At 43.0% G+C, this 21301-nt stretch overlaps 1 protein-coding gene across 6 annotated transcripts in view; it reads right to left on the bottom strand.

The window, feature by feature from the left end:
- ctbp2a (C-terminal binding protein 2a) overlaps positions 1-21301 on the bottom strand; it is a 139532-nt gene that overhangs the window by 35914 nt on the left and 82317 nt on the right. For 2 of the 6 annotated variants that reach the window (XM_014204365.3, XM_014204375.3), the window contains exon 1: positions 13082-15472. The exons of 2 other annotated variants lie outside the window; for them this stretch is intronic. In XM_014204365.3, the coding sequence (XP_014059840.2) occupies positions 13082-15071 (1990 nt within the window). In that variant the 5' untranslated portion in view covers positions 15072-15472. Of the gene's footprint in view, positions 1-13081; positions 15474-21301 lie in introns of those variants that run through there. 2 more of the 6 variants (XR_001329193.3, XM_014204384.3) reach the window with 2 other exon arrangements.

Genomic DNA, 21301 nt, shown 5'->3' with positions numbered 1-21301 from the left:
GACATTTTCTTAATGGGCACATGCTTATTAGTAACTGGGACAAGCAATTTCATAAATGTGTCAAGTGCAGCATCTGGTTGCTTCTCATTACAAACCACGGACCAACACATTCTTTACATCAACAACATAGGAATCACTACAAAACGTATTGTTTGACCTCTTACACGCTATATCAGGCCCAGCCTTTGGAACTTTTCCTAGATATTAGAGGTCGACCGATTTATGATTTTTCAACGCCGATACCGATTATTCGAGGGCCGGAAAGCCGATACCGATTAATCTGCCGATTTTTTTTTTTACATGATTTATTTGTAATAATGACAATTACAACAATACTGAATGAACACTTATTCTAACTTAATATAATACATCAACAAAATCAATTTAGCCTCAAATAAATAATGAAACATGTTCAATTTGGTTTAAATAATGCAAAAACAAAGTGTTGGAGAAGAAAGTAAAAGTGCAATATGTGCCATGTAAAAAAGCTCATGTTTAATTATGAAAGCTGGTGGTTTCTTTTAACATGAGTCTTCAATATTCCCAGGTAAGAAGTTTTAGGTTATAGTTATTATAGGAATTATAGGACTATTTCTCTCTATACGATTTGTATTTCATATACCTTTGACTATTGGATGTTCTTATAGGCACTTTAGTATTGCCAGTGTAACAGTATAGCTTCCATCCCTCTCCTCGCTTCTACCTGGGCTTGAACCAGGAACACATCGACAACAGCCACCCTCGAAGCAGCGTTACCCATGCAGAGCAAGGGAAACAACTACTCCAAGTCTCAGAGCGAGTGACGTTTGAAACGCTATTAGCGCGCACCCGGCTAACTAGCTAGCCATTTCACATCGGTTACACCAGCCTAATCTCGGGAGTTGATAGGCTTGAAGTCATAAACAGTGCAAAGCAATTGCGAAGGGCTGCTGGCAAAACGCACGAAAGTGCTGTTTTGAATGAATGCTTACGAGCCTGCTGCTGCCTACCATCGCTCAGTCAGACTGCTCTATCAAATCATAGACTTAATTATAACATAATAACACAAAGAAATACGAGCCTTAGGTCATTAATATGGTTGAATCCGGAAACTATCATCTCGAAAACAAAAAGTTTTTCCTGTCAGTGAAATACGGAACCGTTCCATATTTTATCTAACGGGTGACATCCCTAAGTCTAAATATTCCTGTTACATTGCCCAACCTTCAATGTTATGTCATAATTACATAAAATTCTGGCAAATTAGTTCGTAACGAGCCAGGCGGCCCAAACTGTTGCATATACCCTGACTCTGCGTGCAATGAATGCTAGAGATGTGACACAATTTCATGTTAGCAGGCAATATTAACTAAATATGCAGGTTTAAAAATATATACTTGTGTATTGATTTTAAAGAAAGGCATTGATGTTTATGGTTAGGTACATTGGTGCAACGACAGTTCTTTTTTCGCAAATGCGCTTGCTAAATCAACACCCATTTGGCGAAGTAGGCTATGATTCAATGATTTATTAACAGGCACCACATCGATTATATGCAACGCAGGACACGTTAGATAAACTAGTAATATTATCAACCATGTGTAGTTAACTAGTGATTATGTTAAGATTGATAGTTTTTTTATAAATTTAATGCTAGCTAGCAACTTACCTTGGCTTCTTGCTGCCCTCACGTAACAGGTAGTCAGCCTGCCATGCAGGCTCCTAGTGGAGTGCAATGTAAGGCAGGTGGTTAGAGCGTTGGACTAGTAACTGTAAGGTTGCAAAAACGAATCCCCCCTGAACAAGGCAGTTAACCCCCGTTCCTAGGCCGTCATTGAAAATAGGAATGTGTTCTTAATCTGACTTGCCTAGTTAAATAAAGGTTTAAAAAATAAAAATAACTTTTTTTTATTTTTATTTGTTTTAATTTTTTTTAAATCGGCAAACCGGTGGCCAAAAATACAGATTACCAATTGCTATGAAAACTTGACATCGGACCCAATTAATCGGCCATTCCGATTAATCGGTCGACCTCTACTAGATATGGCTACTATATTGTGATCACTACATCCGATGGATATGGATACAGCTTTCAAGCAAATTTCTGCAGCATTAGTAAAGATGTGTTCAATACATGATGATTTCATTCCTGTGCTGTTTGTAACTACCATGGTAAGTTGACTGATAACCTGAACCAGGTTGCAGGCACTGGTTACAGTTTGAAGCTTTCTCTTGAGTGGGCAGCTTGATGAAAGCCAGTCAATATTTAAAATCACCCAGAAAATATACCTCTGTTGATATCACATACATTATCAAGCATTTCACACGTTATCCAGATACTGACTGTTAGCACTTCATGGTCTATAGCAGCCTCCCACCAGAATGGGCTTTAGGTGAGGCAGATTAACCTGTAGCCATATTACTTCAACAGTATTTAACATGAGATCCTCTCTAAGCTTTACAGGGATGTGGTTCTGAATATAAATGGCCACACCTCCACCTTCGGCATTTGTGACCCGATTCAGTTAACTAGGCGTATGTTGCAAGTCACGACTTCACAGGAGAGCCGTTTGAACATAAAACATATTTTATCAAAACTCGTTTTTTGGCAGAAATGCCTTCTCGAACATGTGAACTTTCATGTGCCTTAATAACACACTTGTATGCCATCTGTAAATACTAATACAATTGTTAAATAACGAGCCTTGTTGGTTAAGCCACAGAAAAAGTTGGCAACCTTCCCACTAGCTATGATTTAGTTTTTTATGTATTGTGTAGTGTAGCTGCATAAAAATGTTGCTCTCCATTTTCTGTACGATCAAGTTTTGAAATCAGTGGAATTAGAGTATGATAGCTAAAGAGATGGAGAAAACACCCAGTTTTCAAACTAGGGGCAACTGTGGTATGGCATTCCTGACAGGGAGATGCATCCATCATGCATGATGATGTATACAGGTTAGATACTCTAGCATTAGCTAGCTACATTTTCAGATATTACACGTTTCTAATTTAGACAGAAAGTGGTTTCATTTCAAGCTAAAGTGTACTGTTAGCTAGCTAGCCTATGTTAGCTGGCTGCTCCCTAGCTGACGTTATTATATGTTTCCCAGAGCTGTTTGCTTTTCTAGTTAGAGCCTAGTGTTAGCTAGCTAACATTGAACCTGGTTGGTTAGTTCCCAGCACTGTGGCATTGATCTTTGTTGTTTAACTAGCTAACGTTAGCTGGTTGGCTCGTTAGCTAACGTTACGTGATGTGTGTACAACACCCGTTGAATATGGCTTGTGTCAGCAAACGTCTGCAAAAAGTGTAATGAAATTGTTGCCAGCAGAGCTGGTTAGGCTGTTTTCATGTTATCCAGAAGTAAACAAATCATCGGCCAGAGCGTCTAGTGTGCGCTCCGAGAGCAAAACGAGGTGGGTGGGGCTAAAACTTAAGAGGGTGTGAATGGGTGTAGACAAAGCAGAGCTCTTCACTAGATACCAAAACATTCAAAGGCGATTTTCTCAAAAGTGAGTTGATCAACTTTCGAAGCAGAATTACTTTCCCATTGTTCCTCAAATGCAGTGTATGATATACCATTTTGTAGCTCTGAGTCTCTACTTTTATCCAATGTAAAAAACACAATTTCAAATTTTGCTACATAAGACCGAATCCAGGTGGTGAGTAACATTTCTGTATTTTCTGTAGATCTTATAACCATGTATTGCTACCACTGTACCATTAAAGATATTATATAAGTGAGTTTCAGAGATCGTCAGAATATGAATGTCATCTGTTACTAGCAAATTATTGATTTCATCAACCTTGTTTCTTAAGCTACATATGTTAACGTGGGCTATTTTTGCACTTTTCTGGGATGCTTGATTGTTTTAATTGCTTTACTGAGAAGCTTAACAGAGGTAGACATGCTCAGGTTATTTATGTTAGTGCAGGGTGAGCTGCACACAGTGGACTTCCTGCTAGTACACACCGCCTAAGTGCTAACAGTATAACTCTGGTTCATAGGCACATGATTACTGTATACAATAGCTGTAGGATCAGCAGAGGCATTGAGGGCAGTAAGAGGAACATAAATTAGGTTAATTACATTGCGTCTTCCAGTGCTCCTGGGATAATGTACATTTGCTGAAGCATTATGACAACTCAGTGAAACAATGGTAGGGATTAAATGAGCTGGGCTTGGGTCTTTGATAAGTTATTGTCTCAACACAGCCTTATAATGCTGTGAAAGGATCCAGGAACCCAAACGATAATGATAATAATACGAGCTTTGTTTTCAGAAGGAATCAAAATTGTCAATAAATGTTACACCCACAGAGCTGCAATAATCGCGTAGCCAGTTATGGAGGGCTAAAAGTCTGCTGAACCGTTCAATACCACGATTTAGGGAGGGCACAGGGCCAAATATTATAGGGTGTTTGTTGGTGTCAAGTAGTGACCCAATCAGTTCTTTAAAATCCATCTTCAGCTGTTCTGAGCATATGTCATTGAATCCCACATGAACTATGATATACTTCATTTCCTGATGCTGGTTTAAAATGTTTGGGAGCAACTTATTGATATCCTGTACTCGTGCTCCTGAATAGCATAACGTTTTTGCTCCAGGGACTGAGGCATTTCTCACCTTTGAGCTGCCTAATACAATGGCCAGAGAAGGGAATTGAGATATCCACCCATTCCCACCATTCACACAATTCGTTGAGCCTTTCACGGGCCCACGAGAAGCAGGATAGGGTACACCCGCTGCTCCCGGCAATAGGTTCAGACCTCAGCAGGCAGTGCCCTGTCAGGAGCTGAACGACAACGACGGCGCTGCTGGAGTCAGCGTAGTTAGAGTTAGCACCGCCGTTGCAGACACAGGCAGTTCCTGCGATGAAGGTACAGGTAGATCAGGCACCAGCGAAGCTATTCCTAATGCCAATCTGCTCGAACCCCTCAGTCACTCCCGTCCGGTTAGCAGTATGCTGCTGCCTTCGGTTTCCACGACTTGTGACATGGGACCAGCAGCTGATTAGAACACTCTTCTTGCTGTTCTCCGTCTACTTCACTACAGGATGGAGGAGGAGAAGCAGATGGAGACCACTTCCTTGGCAAGCAGGTTCCAGGTAGCGCAGGCCTTTCGGATAGGGACAGATGACAAGGGGGGAAACATCCATTAGGCCCGAGCGGCATCCATAGGAGTTGAGAACGACAAAGTTCCAATTTGCGTTTTCCCCATAGGTTCGCGTAGAATTGAGATTTGTTTGCTAAGCATAGCGACCTCATTCCTGTAGTCCTCCGCTAGCAAACAATTACCGCATTTGATCTCCGATTGTCAATATTGTCCCAGACAAGAGCGTAATAAACACAGCTTCTACAGCGCTGGAAATGTTCGTTAGCTATTCCAGGCGAAGCGGGCTCCATTGCAACCTAGCTAGCTATCTAGCTCGCTAGTTGGTAGCAGGTGTTGACACAGATATCCAAGTTCTTGAGTTCCTAAGTTTTCAGTGTCGAGTCGTTGTCTCCCGACAGCAGCTGTGTTCATTGCAACATTCACTCAATGCACTCTACGTTTTTAAAAAGTGCAGGTCAAGCCATTCCATCAGAATGTGTTATCGGACAGCTAGATATACCTACTTACATTTTAATAGCTAATAGATTGCATTTGTTAAAATATGAGACATAATAATTGTAATCAGAAGACACTATTAAAATGTAAATATTATTGGTAACAGAATAAATAGCAGAAGAATAACTGTAATAATAACTGAAATAATGCTGTAATTGAAAATTGTACACCCAATGTAGGCCCCTTTAAGAGCTAGAATAGATGTTGTACCCTATGTTGTGATTCTTACCAAATATGTTGTCTTTTCACAATATTCAAATCATTAGCCAACAGTTAACTAAAAACAAGAGTTTCTATTGTACAAATTCAGGTAGGATCTCCCCCTTTCGTTCCATCTACTTCCGTTTAAAAAAATGTTGCAACAGAATCGGCGTAATGAATTCGCCCCTACACATCATCATCTTCTCTATTTTGTACCACCAATGTGAAGGGTTATGGCAGGGGAAACAGTGTTGCAGTAATCTAATGTGTGGTGTGGGAATAATGACATGTGAACCTGGGGAGCTTTGTGTTTACATTTCCCTAAAAAAGGGAACCGGAACACGGAATTCAAGCGAACCAAACTCAGACCACCTCTCGAAATGGTCTCAGTTCGGTTCACTTCGGGGGCTCTTTTTAGGGTTCTGAGTTCCTTTGGAATGTGTTCACACTGCAAAGATTGGCTGAAAGTGACCAAGTGTGAAAACACCATTAGCTGCCTAGGGACTGAATGAGGTGTGCATAACTATAACGGTGCAAACGTGGCAAAGGCCATCGCGTTGAATGACTGAACCAGATTCCAATGTTTTGGACACAGGCTGCACCTTGTAATCGGTAGGCTACGTGTTACATATTTTTTAAGCGACTTTGACTTAATTTCTATTATAATAATGATTGAGCCTACTTGTACATAGTTACACAATCATAAGCTTCCTATTCCAACTGCAGCCTATGGCTGCCTGGAAAGTAATTAACTTAGGTTATTTAATAACTCATAATGGCAAAAAAGGAAATAGTAACTCAATGTTATTAAATAATTAATTAATTAGTGCTGTGCTTATAGCACACTACACTGAGTATACCCCTGCTTTTTTGAGTTCTATGCCATAGACCAGGGTTCCCCAGGTTTTTTTTGTTGGAGATAAAAGACTGTAACAAGACCAGGAAATCGGCTCCAAGTGATTTTAATTTTGGAAATCTGTTCCCAAGAATTCACGCATAATAGAGAGACACATGTGAGCAAAATTTGAAATTATGTTTTATTCAAATATTATACAGTATATGTTTGGGCTAATTTTGGTAAATTTTCAGTCTACAAATGATTTGTAATTATGTTCCGGCCCTATGACCAGCCGCTCAATAAATAAAATTGGCCCGTGGCTAAATCTATTTGATGATCCCTGCCATAGACTGACCAGGTGAATGCTATGAACCCTTATTGATGTCACTTGTTAAATCCACTTCAAATCAGTGTAGATGAAGGAGAGGCTACATGCTAAAGAAGGACTTTTAAGACTTGAGACAACTGAGACATAGATTGTGTACAGTGCATTTGGAAAGTATTCAGACCCTTTCCCCTTTTCCCACATTTTGTTACGTTACAGCTTTATTCTAAAACGGATAAAGTAAAAATCCACAATCTAAGCACAATACCCCATAAGGACAAAGCAAAAACTTATTTACGTAAGGAATTGTCCGTAGAGCTCCAAAACAGGATTGTCTCGAGGCACATGGGTACCAAAACATTTCTGCAGCATTGAAGATCCCAAGAACACAGTGGCCTTCATCATTCTTAAATGGAATACGTTTTGAACCACCAAGACTCTTCCTAGAGCTGGCCACCTGGCCAAACTGAACAATCAGGGGAGTAGGGCCTTGGTCAGGCAGGTGATCAAGAACCCGATGGTCACTCGGACAGAGCTTCAGAGTTCCTCTGTGGAGATGGGAGAACCTTCTAGAAGGACAGCCATCTCTGCAGCACTCCACCAAATCAATCCTTTATGGTTGAATGGCCAGAACGAACCTACTCCTCAGTAAAAGGCACATGACAGCCCACTTGGAGTTTACAAAAGGCACCTAAAGGACTCTGACTATGAGAAACAAGATTATCTGGTCTGATGAAACAAAGATTGAACTCTTTGGCCTGAATGCCATGCGTCAAGTCTGGAGGAAACCTGGCACCATCCTTACGGTGAAGCATGGTGGTGGCAGCATCATGCTGTTGGGATGTTTTTCAGCACCAGGGACTAGTAGACTAGTCAGGATCGAGGGAAAGATGAACGAGGCAAAGTACAGAGAAATCCTTGATAAAAACCTGCTCCAGACCGCTCAGGACCTCAGGCTGGTGCGAAGGTTCACCTTCAACCAGGACAATGACCCTAAGCACACAGCCAAGACAACGCAGGAGTGGCTTCGGGACAAGTCTCTGAATGCCCTTGAGTGGCCCAGGCAGAGCCCGGACTTGAACTCAATTGAACATCTCTGGAGAGACCTGAAAATAGCTGTGCAGCGATGCTCCTCATCCAACCTGACAGAGCTTGAGAGTATCTGCAGAGAAGAATGGGAGGAAATACAGATACAGAATACTCAAGGCTGTAATCGCTGCTAAAGGTGCTCCAACAAAGTACTGAATAAAGGGTCTGTAAATGTGATATTTTTTCATTTATTTTATACATTTGCAAAAATGCTTTGTCATTATAGGGTATTGTGTGTAGATTGATGAGGATTTAAAAAAAAATCCATTTTAGAATAAGCCTGTAACGTAACAAAATGTGGAAAAAGTCAAGGGGTCTGAATACCTTCCGAATACACTGTGTGTGCGCCATTCAGAATGTGAATGGGCAATACAAAAGACTTGTGCCTTTGAACAGGGTATGGTAGTAGGAGCCGGTTTGTGTCAAGAACTGCAACGCTGCTGGGTTTTTCACACTCAACAGAATACAGTGTGTATCAAGAATGGCCCACCACCCAAAGGACATCCAGTCAACTTGACAAAACTGTGTGAAGCATTTGAGTCAACATGGACCGGCATCTCTGTGGAATTTCTTTTGACACCTTGTAGAGTCCATGCCCCGATGAATTGAGGTTATTCTGAGGGCGGGGACTCAATATTAGGAAGTTTTTTATAATATTACGAAGATGGGAAGATGCTCCCGAGTGGCGCAGTGGTCTAAGGCACTGCATCTCAGTGCAAGAGGCATCACTACAGTACCTGAGTCCCATAGGGTGGCGCACAATTGGCCCAGCACCGTCCGGGTTTGGCCGCAGTGTGCCTCATTGTAAATAAGAATTTGTTCTTAACTGACTTTCCTAGTTAAATAAAGGTTAAATAAAATCAAAAATATATATATATTTTTTATGATGTTTGGTATACTCAGTGTATATTTTGATGATCATGTTAAAAAAAGTATGTTTGTTAATATGTATGTGTAATAATCCTACCTATTATCATATGTATAACAATGTTGGAAAATATTTGTATTCAGTTAGCACAGTATGTATTCGTTCATATGATCTCATTTTAGAAGTGATGTAATCTACCCTGAGATTTGTTTTAACCATGTCTGACTGAATTACCAAGTTTTCACCCAAGTGTTTGAAAATCGCAATTCATAATCGCAATTAGAACATCTGGCCATAAAATCGCAATGAGATATTTTGTCCAAATCGTGTAGCCCTAGGTGTTACTAATGAACATATTGAGGCTATTGGCATATCATATCTAAATATTTATATAGGCTTACTAACTATGAAGACGGTACAGAGGAACAGCTCAAATGGTTGAGATATTCCCTATATCATGTTGTCAAATGTCAGAAATTATACTCAGACATACTCCATGTGTCACGGGTGTCGTAAGGATTAGACCAAAACGCAGCGGGAATGTGTATACTCATCTTCTTTTTAATAGGCAGAAAGAAGGAAAACCGAAACAAAACACACGTATACAAAAACAACGACGATAACAGTCTTGTCAGGCACACAGCAAAACAAGAAACAACTACCCACAAAATCCTATAGATAACACCCCTTTTAAATAGGACCTTCAATTAGAAGCAACTAGGAGCAGCTGCTTCCAATTGAAGGTCAACCCAACAAACACCACATAGAAATAGACATACTAGAACATAACCCAACAAACCCCGAAACACTCTAAACAAACACCCCTCTTAAAACAGAACATAGCCCAACAAACCCCGAAACACTCTAAACAAACACCCCTCTTAAAACAGAACATAGCCCAACAAACCCCGAAACACTCTAAACAAACACCCCTCTTAAAACAGAACATAGCCCAACAAACCCCGAAACACTCTAAACAAACACACCCCTGCCACGTCCTGACCAAACTACAATAACCAATAACCCCTTATACTGGTCAGGACGTGACACCATGCAACCAAAATAACGGTTGACTCTGACGATTTCTACAATGCAAAATTATATTAACTCCTGCTCTCAAAAAGGGCACAATGCCATTATTGCTCCGTGGTCATATTTCAACACGAGGTGACTAAAATCGAATTATTATGACTCTCCTCTAGCTCGCAGTATTAGCTCAAGCACCCTTTTTTCAACACAGTGCCATAAAATGCAAATTCTCAGCCATTTCCACCAGTCCCCACTCCAGTGAAACCTTTCCTCCGCTCCTTAAAAGAAAAGATAATCTTTCTGTGATTATGACCAAACCCCTGTTGCCTAGCAACACACAATTAAGGAATATGCTTTCAGAGAGGCTTTGCAGGCGTCCATTAACAGATGGAATTACCAAAGCAACAAATGTCAGCCGCATGCACATGAATTTGTTGTACTGAGTGTGTGTTTAACATGAGGAAACCCTTGTGTGCCAAAGCGAACGAGGGTGAGCTAGTGTCATGGCTGCAGATTTTTACAGCAGAGAACGATAACTAAACAGAAAGGGTCCTTTAGATGTAAACAGAAGTACCATCTTTCCCCCCCACCCCCCTGAGACTAGACAGACTTCATAAATCCATTTGTTCTCAATCTGTAGGGGAGCTGTCGGAGCCAATGGTTATAGCTCTAGTACTGGGGGAATCCAAAGATGTCAGCCTAGTCCATAAATAATGGAGTGAATCTGTAGATTAGCAGTGTTGTAAAAGGAGGATCTAAAGGACTAAACCCCTTTTGCTTCTCATTCCAGTTACTCAGAGAAAAGAAACAATTGCTGATCGGTGATCATCACATTCATTTGATTTCAGCAGCACAGCTAGAATGTTGTCCAACCCGATGGATGCTGTCCAATAGCATTATTATTGAACAACTTTGATGATGAATCAGACTTGTTGAAATCATAGCTAGTGCTGGTAATTTCTCACATTTTCCACATTTCTGTAGCACCAACATTAGAGAGCTACAGTAAACAATATAGTTAATTTCAACATTCCCTACAATGGACACTGCTGCACCTGAACAGAGACAATAACAGTGTATGCAACACTACACATAATGTACTGCTCCAGGCTACTTCAATGCACTATAAGCAGAATGATGCTGTGATGATGCTGCAACCAATATTACATAACCCTTCCCACCAGGCCATCAGCCCTGAAGATTATGCTCTGTGTGGATAAGCATGTGGACAATTATGCCTTTGCTCTGTGTGGACAAGCTTCAAATGCCTACAGATGAGGTGAAGGGCAAGGAATACAGCTCCAAAGCAAAAACAGCTCTCTCTTTCTTTCTCTCTCCCACACACACACGCACAGACAGACACACCCAATGCAATGCACACAAGCACACATGCACGTATAAACTCAAGGCTCCAATTCTCCCACATTTAACTGTGACCATGGAATACTGCCCACCCAGATTGGTTGGACAAATACAACTACTGACAGGCTGTTTCTGCTTTAAAAGCAGCGTTACCTCAGATAGATGACAGCTCACATCGTACCACATCACATTGTCCTTGCCCACTCCCACCCTCCATCTTGGTCATCACAACCATTATGTGTGGCAAAAAAACTAACAATACAGAGAACAGCATGCATCTCAAAGAGCGCAAAGATGACTGACAGTACACATGAGTGTCTAAAACACAATTCAGAAAGAGGTAGGTAGGGCTACTCTCAGAGCTTTTCAACAGGGACTCTGTCATTTTAGGATCACAACAGCTGACTATAAATAATTAGGGCATGGGGAGGATTAAAGGCTCACATTGTTAAAAAGTTATGCTTTTAGGCCATTAAGCCATTCATACAAAAAAATGTATCTCAAATATGGATATACTGTTACTAAAGCCATTCACGGAAGATATGGTAACTCTTAAGGATCGAAACCTTTTTTCAATGTTTGCCTAAAATGGCATACCCAAATCTAACTGCCTGTAGCTCAGGACCTGAAGCAAGGATATGCATATTCTTGATACCATTTGAAAGGAAACACTTTGAAGTTTGTGGAAATGTGAAATTAATGTAGGAGAATATAACACATTAGATCTGGTAAAAGATAAAAACGTTTTTTGTATGATCATCTTTGAAATGCAAGAGAAAGGCCGTAATGTACTATGCCAGGTCAGGCGCAATTTAAATGTTGGCCACTAGATGGCAGAAGTGTATGGGTAAAGTTTTAGACGGATTCAATGAAACATTGCATTTCTGTTCAAAATGTTGCATCAAGACTGCCCAAATGTGCCTAATTGGTTTATTAATAAATTTTCAAGTTCATAACTGTGCACTCTCCTCAAACAATTGCACGGTATTCTTTCACTGCAATAGCAACTGTAAATTGGACACTGCAGTTAGATTAACAAGAATTTAAGTGTTCTGCCCATATCATATATGTCTATGTCCTGGGAAATGTTCTTGTTACTTACAACCTCATGCTAATCACATTAGTCTACGTTAGCTCAACTGTCCCGTGGAGGGGACACCGATCCCGTAGAGGTTATTAAGTTGAGATGTTTATCCATTGTCAATCCAATACAAAGGCACATACACAGGTTAATAATAAGCAGAGCTCCACACAGCCAAAGGGTAGATTGAAATGATGTGAAAGCAGCAAAGAGATAAATTCATATCAATCTACCGAAAAAGTATCTCAAACACTTCAACGTTGAGTGGGAACCAGATAAATAGCCCTTTTCGGGCACTTGGTTAAAGAGCACTGCATTACAGTATCCTGTATTCAATTCATGCCAAATAGCTGTCATAAAGAGAGCAGTTTCATAGCCTTAAATATTCAACTGTTATTTGAGAAAGGTGCTATCATGATAAGGGTATAAAATAATTATTAATTTGATTGCAAAAACACAATACCTAATTGTTGTCTTAGAGTACAGAGCGAATGGTTATCTAACCAGAGCTTTCATTTCAAATAGAAAACAATCTATAACTAAAATGTTTTATATAACCCAAGAGAAACCATACTCTTTCAGTAACCATACTCCTTCAGTAGCCAACAAATACACTACAGCCAAGAGACATTCTATACAGGAGGACTAGGGGAGAGGAGGAAGAGGAGGGAATGGTTGAGGGGATAAAAGTAAGCTTTACTTGTATCTGGTGATGCCATGGTGGAGACGATGACAGGTGGGCCGGTACGGCGGCTAAGCTTCTGGTTGGTGGCCATAGCACTCTGGTTCTGCATGGTGGTACCCACGGGCATCATGGCTCCATCGGACGGGGTGCCCCCAGCCTTGCGTATCATCTGAGGGTTGGGGTGGACGCTGTGCATGGGCGGCATGGGTTGCAGGCTGCGGTCCCGTTTCATTAGCTCCATGGGCACTGTGTAGTTGGTGGAGTATGCCCTTGGGGCCTGCTGAGGTGACGGCTGGGCAGGCATGGTCACTGGCATTTGCTGTTGTTGCATGGCTTGCATCTGCTGGGGCATGGCAGCCATCATCTGCATGCCCGGCATTATGGGGACACCCGGGTGTTGGGAGAATGCAGACATGGGCCGGGACTGGACAGGGACCATGGCACCATTGTAGGTCCCTGGGGTACGAGGTCCTGGGTAGCCCTGTGTGGTTTCCAGAAGGTGCTGAGAGGGAGCGCTGTTGGGCCTCCTGGCCAGGGCCTCAGCCATGGTGGGGGAGATGGTCTGCATGGTACCAGGGGTCTGTGGTGGCATCAGCCGGGGGTCCATGCCCATGGCCTGCTGGTGCTGCTGCTGCTGGAGGTACATGTCAGAGCGGTGGCTGAAGCTGTTGGAGCGGCCCCGCATGAGGGCCTGTTGCTGGGGCGTGGGAGGGGGCTCTAAGGGCCTCTTGACGCTGATGGCCACCCGCGACAGCACCCGCGCCTGCCCTAGGTTGGGAGCCACTGAGCGTACGTCATTCTCCTCCATGACTGCCAGCATGCCGGTTGTGTCAAAGCCCTGCTGGATAAGTGAGGAGATGGTACTCTCTGAGAGACCCTCGTTTCGAAGCAGAGCCAGGAACTCTGGGTCGGCGTTTCTCTTGTGATCCACTGGGGCTACAGGCGTCTGGTGGGCTGTGGGAGGTGGAGGGGGGAGGGCTACAGGGGCAGGTGGGATAGGAAGAGGGGCAGGAGCAGGTGCAGGTGCAGGAACAGGGGCGGCGAGAGGAGGGTTGGGGTTGTAGGCCTGCATGTTGGGCTGCGGAGCTTGTTGTAGTTGAACGCTGTAGGGCAATGTGCACTCCTGCCTTATCATACCTCGCTGCTGCATACTCCCATCCAGCCCCTGAGTGTTAGGGTCCACCACCAGGCAGGTGGCTGCAGGCTGCTGTCGAGGGTCCATGGGATGGCTGTTGATGTCGGTATAGACCGTCTGGCCAGCTAGAGGGGGTGGCTCAGATGCGTAACGAGGTGAAGAGGGTTGTTCCATTCCATAGTGAGCAGGAGAGCGTTGGCCATCTGGCATCATATTGGCAGCAGCGGTTGCGGCTACAGCTGCAGGCTGATTGTAAACCTGGTTAATGCCATGGGCAGTTGGCGGAGGAGGGGGAGGAGGAAGAGGAGAAGAAGACAAAGGACCCGGAGGTAAGGGCCTCCCTCCCTGTCCCTGGTCCCATGGTGGCCGTCCCACTGGGTTCATCCCGTAGTGGGACGGGGATCTGTTGAGCGGGTGAGGCTGTTGCTGAGGCTGCTGCTCCACCCGGTAGAAGCCCCGGGGGTCCTCCGGTGGTCGGGGAGCCATAGCAGGGTCATGGGGATAATAGTCCTGGGAGGCGATGAATCCTCGGTGACTGTTAGCCATGGGTGGACGGTCGTAGTTGTTTAGCTCAGGGACTGAGCCCTTTCTCATTCCCCGGGGATCAGTAGCGTAGCCCTGCTGGCTGTACAGAGAGTCCTGGTAGGAGTAGGGGTCTCGTTTCAGATCCAGGTCCGGAGGACGCATCCCAGGGGGAGTCTCGTAGTAACCTCCTCCCTCAACCCCGTAAGACAGCGAGTTTCGTCGACCCGCTATCCTGCCTTGTTGGTCATACGCGCTTTCTCCCCCAGCCCACTGACCCTCATTCCCCCCCAGGGTGTCCCAACTGTGGGAGCGACCGATACTCAACTGCTTGCTGGCGACGAGCATTGGAGAGAAAAAAACTGGACAGCTTTACTGAGGACAAAAAACAAGCAGGGAGTAGTTGGTGTTTTCTTTCAAGTCTTCAGTTACAATTTACATCAAAAGAGTGGGAAGGAGGGAGGGAGGACGGAGGAGGAGCAAAAAGAGATGAAGCAGTGGGGTATATTGTTTCACCTGATATCCAGTTGTAATTTTTGGGGGCTCTTCTGAGGTCCTTTCTATTCAGTGGCTCCCCCTTGACAGGCAATCCTTGAATAATTAATCTATGGAAATATTGTTGCTAGTTGTGAGAAGGTAGAGGATACTACACTGTGCAAATGCTGCAAAGGCAGCCCCAACTACTCCATTGAACCACAATGACAGGATCCGTACTTGTGCTGGCCACCAACCATGTAGGCTACCCGATGCGGTGAGAGGAAAAAAACACGAAAGGAGGGAATATTGGAGGGGGTGGGATGGGATTGTAGGCAGGGGCTTGTACTAATCCAGTAGGGTTTATCCTTCCCCTACTCTGGGACATTTTACCCACTCCGGCGATTGCTATGAGGGATTACAGTCTAAATAAAGACTGCTTAATTCTGCTGCCCATCGTGACGTTACGTGAACCAACTAAAAAGTATCTCTGAGGATTCTGCTCATTTACGTAAGGGCAAACCTCCATCCAAATCTGTGGCCCGGGACACTTACCTGGGTCTGATCACTTGATTTTGTTGTCAATGACTTGCTGGGTCTCGTTCAATGAGCAGGAGAGATTTACACTACCCCGCTAGTAGCCCTCAGGCAGGCAGGCGGGTGATTGAAATGAATACAGATCTCCCTGCTAAGTCTCATGTGCCATCAGGAAACATCAAATCCACTCTGATTGGACACTAATCCGTTGCCTGGGCCGACGCTGACAGAGTGACCACGCAACTCCTGTGAAACTCCTGTCACACTCTCCCCCCCTCACTGAGAGGACCCAGTAAATGTCACAAGACAACTGGCACTCTGAGGCACAGAACCCACAGGGGGCAATGAGAAACTGACTGCTAAAAACATTTGAAAACATTATTAAAGCATGCTGCCTGCCATCCTTTACAAATAATAAGCGTGAAAGAAAGTGACGAAAGCAAGGCTTGTCCTCAAAGCAACTATTTGCGTGTACAATTATTGGATTAAAGCCATTTGCTCCAACCACAATCTGTCTACCTGCTGTTACCACAGAACTCCACCCAAAGCATTGCTGATCCCCTTTACCAAGCGAAGCTCTGTATCTAGATTTTGCCCCTTGTCAGAGAGACCTGGGAGGAGAATGCAGTTTTTGTCACTACACGCACACTTCCCTAAGCAATCCTTGAAATCCTCTGTGATTCCTTCCTATCCTCCCAGTCCCCCTGTTGTACATCATTATTTGGCCTACCTACCTGCCTGGCCAGCTGACACTTGATCCCTGTTGGAGAGGTTCCCTGTTAACTAATGCATGAGAACAGATGTTAAGGCAGAGAAGACGCCTCCATTTTCATTAACCCTGTCCTGGGATCAGTGCTGGGGCATCATGTTTTCTGTTGCTATGACAGCTAGGGACCCTCTCAAATATCCCACCTTGTTGACATATTATACTCGAGTTTACCCTGCATTCGGTTTTTAGACCATCATGAAGACCTGCTGGATTGCAGTGGTGGATCGTGCTATCGTTCTTTAATCAGTGTTGCGTAATTAGGATGAGAAGCGATAACACTGCACAGGATGTCAGAGGAAATGCTAAAGCACCCAATGTTGTTGCATTATGGGTTGAGAGGAAAAGGGGGATTATCATTGATAGGGGAATTGACTTCAGACCAACTGACTTTTCCCTGTGTTTTTATAGTTCCAGGAAACCATAGTTGACAGAAGGAAATAAGGCAAGTGAGATGGAGAGAGAGGGAAATGGATGGATGAGAGAGCAAGAGACAGGAGGCAGCTGGGGGCACTGATATTAAAATGAGAGCGAGAGTTTCTCAATTCAGTTTCATGCTTGAATGAATAGCAGGGTGAAAAGTAAACTAATTAAGTCTTTGGGGACTTTGGGGAAACCGAAAGGCATACACATATGTAGAAGCATGCACACACTTATCTATAAAACAGCAACCCTACATAGCATATGCCTTGTGGGAATAGGATTCAATTCACTTAGCAAAATCTAACAATAATATTGGTCACTGGAAGCCCTTGTCCTGCCGCCAACACACACCCACGTAGACTGTGTACAACAACCCGTGTTTCAACTCCATCAGGGTAAACCTAAACAGCGCTATTCCCCTATTTTATTGATTTCCTTCAGTGATCTGGTTCCCAAGAGTGTGCTAGACTAGACTACACATCTTTATCAAACAGTCAGGATGGAACAGTTCTAGACAGAGTATGTGTGTTCTGGGTTTGTAGATCTAATCATAAAGTAACACGAAGCAAAGACACTGTCGACAAACCAAGGATGAAGGATCACTACGCCTAAGTATACACAGGACATTAATGGGATAGTTCACTCACTCATCTTTGCACGCTCTTTGGAGCATAGTGCCTTGGAAAATGGATCGCCACGCTGCGGCCAGGTCCCAGGCTGGTGTGATGTTGAGTCCCAAGGTGTGTACAGTCGTGGCCAAAAGTTTTGAGAATGACACAAATATTAATTTTCACAAAGTCTGCTGCCTCAGTTTGTATGATGGCAATTTGCATATACTCCAGAATGTTATGAAGAGTGATCAGATTAATTGCAATTAATTGCAAAGTCCCTATTTGCCATGCAAATGAATTGAATCCCCCAAAAACATTTCCACTGCATTTCAGCCCTGCCACAAAAGGACCAGCTGACATCATATCAGTGATTCTCTTGTTAACTTCTCTAGGGTAGGGGGCAGTATTTTGACGTCCGGATGAAAGGTTGTGCCCAAATTAAACTGCCTGCTACTCAGGCTCAGAAGCTAGAATATGCATATTAGTAGTAGATTTGAATAGAAAACACTCTGAAGTTTCGAAAACTGTTTGAATGATGTCTGTGAGTATAACAGAACTCATATGGCAGGCAAAAATCGGAGAAAAATCCAACCAGGAACTGGGAAATCTGAGGTTTGAAGTTTTTTCAAGTGATTGCCAATTGCCTATACAGTGACTTAGGGTTCATTTTGCACTTCCTAAGGCTTCCACTAGATGTCAACAGTCTTTAGAACGTTGTTTCATGCTTCTACTGTGAATATTGAGCGAACGAGAGGGCCTGGAGTCAGATGAGTGAGGAAATGACATGAGCTCAGAGGCGCGCACTCACGTGAGTGTGAGCTGTGTTCCTTTTCTTTTCTGAAGACATTGGAATTGTCCGGTTGGAATATTACTGAAAATGTATGTTAAAAACATCCTAATGATTGATGCTATACATCGTTTGACATATTTCCACGAACGTAAATATAACTTTTTTTGACTTTTCGTCGTGACAGATTTGCACGCTTCCTGCGTTTGGAGTAGTGGACTGAATGCGCAAACAAAATGGAGGTATTTGGACATAAATTATGGACTTTATCGAACAAAACAAACATTTTTTGTGGACCTGGGATTCCTGGGAGTGCATTCTGATGAAGATCATCAAAGGTAAGTGAATATTTATAATATTATTTCTGAGTTTTATTGACTACACAAAATGGCGGGTTTGGTTTCGTTTCGTGTCTGAATGCTGTACTCAGATTGTTGCAAAGTGTGCTTCGCTGTAAAGTTTTTTTGAAATCTGACACTGCGGTTGCATTAAGGAGAGGAGTATCTATAATTCTTTGAATTACAGTTTAATATTTTATCAACGTTTATGATGAGTATTTCTGTAAATTGATGTGCTCATTCACCGGAAGTTTTGGGAGACAAAACATTTCTGAACATTACACACCAATGTAAAATGGGGTTTTTGGATATAAATATGAACTTTATCGAGCAAAACATACATGTATTGTGTAACATGAAGTCCTATGAGTGCCATCTGATGAAGATCAAAGGTTAGTGATTCATTTTAGCTGTATTTCTGGTTTTTGTGACGCCTCTCCTTGCTTGGAAAATGGCTGTATCGGTTTTTCTTGTCAAGGTGATGTCCTAACATAATCTAATGCTATGCTTTCGCCATAAAGCCTTTTTGAAATCGGACAATGTGGTTGGATAAAGGAGAAGTGTATCTTTAAAATGGGATCTAATACTTGTATGTTTGAGAAATTTGAATTATGAGATTTTTCTTGTTTTGAATTTGGCGCCCTACTATTTCACTGGCTGTTGAATAGTGTGTCCCGCAGGTGGGACGGTCACATCCCACATACCCAAGAGAGGTTAACACGGGTGTGAGTGTTGACGAGGACAAGGCTGGAGATCACTCTGTCATGCTGATTAAGTTCGAATAACAGACTGGAAGCTTCAAACGGAGGGTGGTGCTTGGAAACATTGTTCTTCCTCTGTCAGCCATGATTACCTGCAAGGAAACACATGCCATCATCATTGCTTTGCACAAAAAGGGCTTCACAGGCAAGGATATTGCTGCCAGTAAGATTGCACGTAAATCAACCATTTATCAGATCATCAAGAACTTCAAGGAGAGCGGTTCAATTGTTGTGAAGAAGGCTTCAGGGCGCCCAAGGAAGTCCAGCAAGCGCCAGGACCGTCTCCTAAAGTTGATTCAGCTGCGGGATCGGGGCACCACCAGTACAGAGCTTGCTTAGGAATGGCAGCAGGCAAGTGGGAGTGCATCTGCACGCACAGTGAGGCGAAGACTTTTGGAGGATGGCCTGGTATCAAGAAGGGCAGCAAAGAAGCCACTTCTCTCCAGGAAAAACATCAGGGACAGACTGATATTCTGCAAAAAGTACAGGGATTGGACTGCTGAGGACTGGGGTAAAGTCATTTTCTCTGATGAATCCCCTTTCCAATTGTTTGGGGCATCTGGAAAAAAAGCTTGTCCGGAGAAGACAAGGTGAGCGCTACCATCAGTCCTGTGTCATGCCAACAGTAAAGCATCCTGAGACCATTCATGTCTGGGGTTGCTTCTCAGCCAAGGGAGTTGGCTCACTCACAATTTTACCTAAGAACACATCCTCCGAGAGCAACTTCTCCCAACCATCCAGGAACAGTTTGGTGAAGAACAATGCCTTTTCCAGCATGATGGAGCACCTTGCCATAAGGCAAAAGTGATAACTAAGCGGCTCGGGGAACAAAACATAGATATTTTGGGTCCATGGCCAGGAAACTCCCCAGACCTTAATCCCATTGAGAACTTGTGGTCAATCCTCAAGAGGCGGGTGGACAAACAAAAACCCACAAATTCTGACAAACTCCAAGCATTGATTATGCAAGAATGGGCTGCCCTCAGTCAGGATTTGGCCCAGAAGTTAATTGACAGCATGCCAGGGTGGATTGCAGAGGTCTTGAAAAAGAAGGGTCAAAATATTGACTCTTTGCATCAACTTCATGTAATTGTCAATAAAAGCCTTTGACACTTATGAAATGCTTGTAATTATACTTCAGTATTCTATAGTAACATCTGACAAAAATATCTAAAGACACTGAAGCAGCAAACTTTGTGGAAATTAATATTTGTGTCATTCTCAAAACTTTTGGCCACGACTGTAGGTCGTCACCCAAATTACAAAATGACATATTGGTTTGATCTACAAATCGATTAGATTTGTGCCACAAATGTTGAACAAAAGTGAGCCACTTATACAAACCCAGTATTATACATTACAAGTGGAAGGTGAAACAAAATAAATCAATACAAAGCAGAAATACCTCAGTCATCACACAATATTTCTCGGTACACCTTGGCATTATAACTACTATTCTCATTGTTTTGCCACATCAACAGTATAGGTCTTCCTATTCATAAGGGGCTTGGTGTCCTTGGTTGTTTTATGCTTGACATCTGTGAAAGAGGCTACCCACATAGATGCCTATGTTTAACCTGTTGGGTCTAGGGGGCAGCATTTGCACGTCTGGATAAAAAAAATGTACCCGATTTAATCTGGTTACTAATCCTACCCAGTAACTAGAATATGCATATACTTATTATATATGGATAGAAAACACTCTAAAGTTTCCAAAACTGTTTGAATGGTGTCTGTGAGTATAACAGAACTCATTTGGCAGGCAAAACCCTGAGACATTTTCTGACAGGAAGTGGATACCTGATGTGTTGTATTGACTTTAAACCTATCCCATTGAAAAACACAGGGGTTTAGGAATATTTTGGCACTTCCTATTGCTTC

Source organism: Salmo salar, chromosome 01 (genome assembly GCF_965601325.2).
Source record: "Salmo salar chromosome 01, fSalSal1, whole genome shotgun sequence".
Taxonomy (NCBI): Eukaryota; Metazoa; Chordata; class Actinopteri; order Salmoniformes; family Salmonidae; genus Salmo; species Salmo salar.
This window is presented reverse-complemented; position numbering and strand designations above follow the sequence as displayed.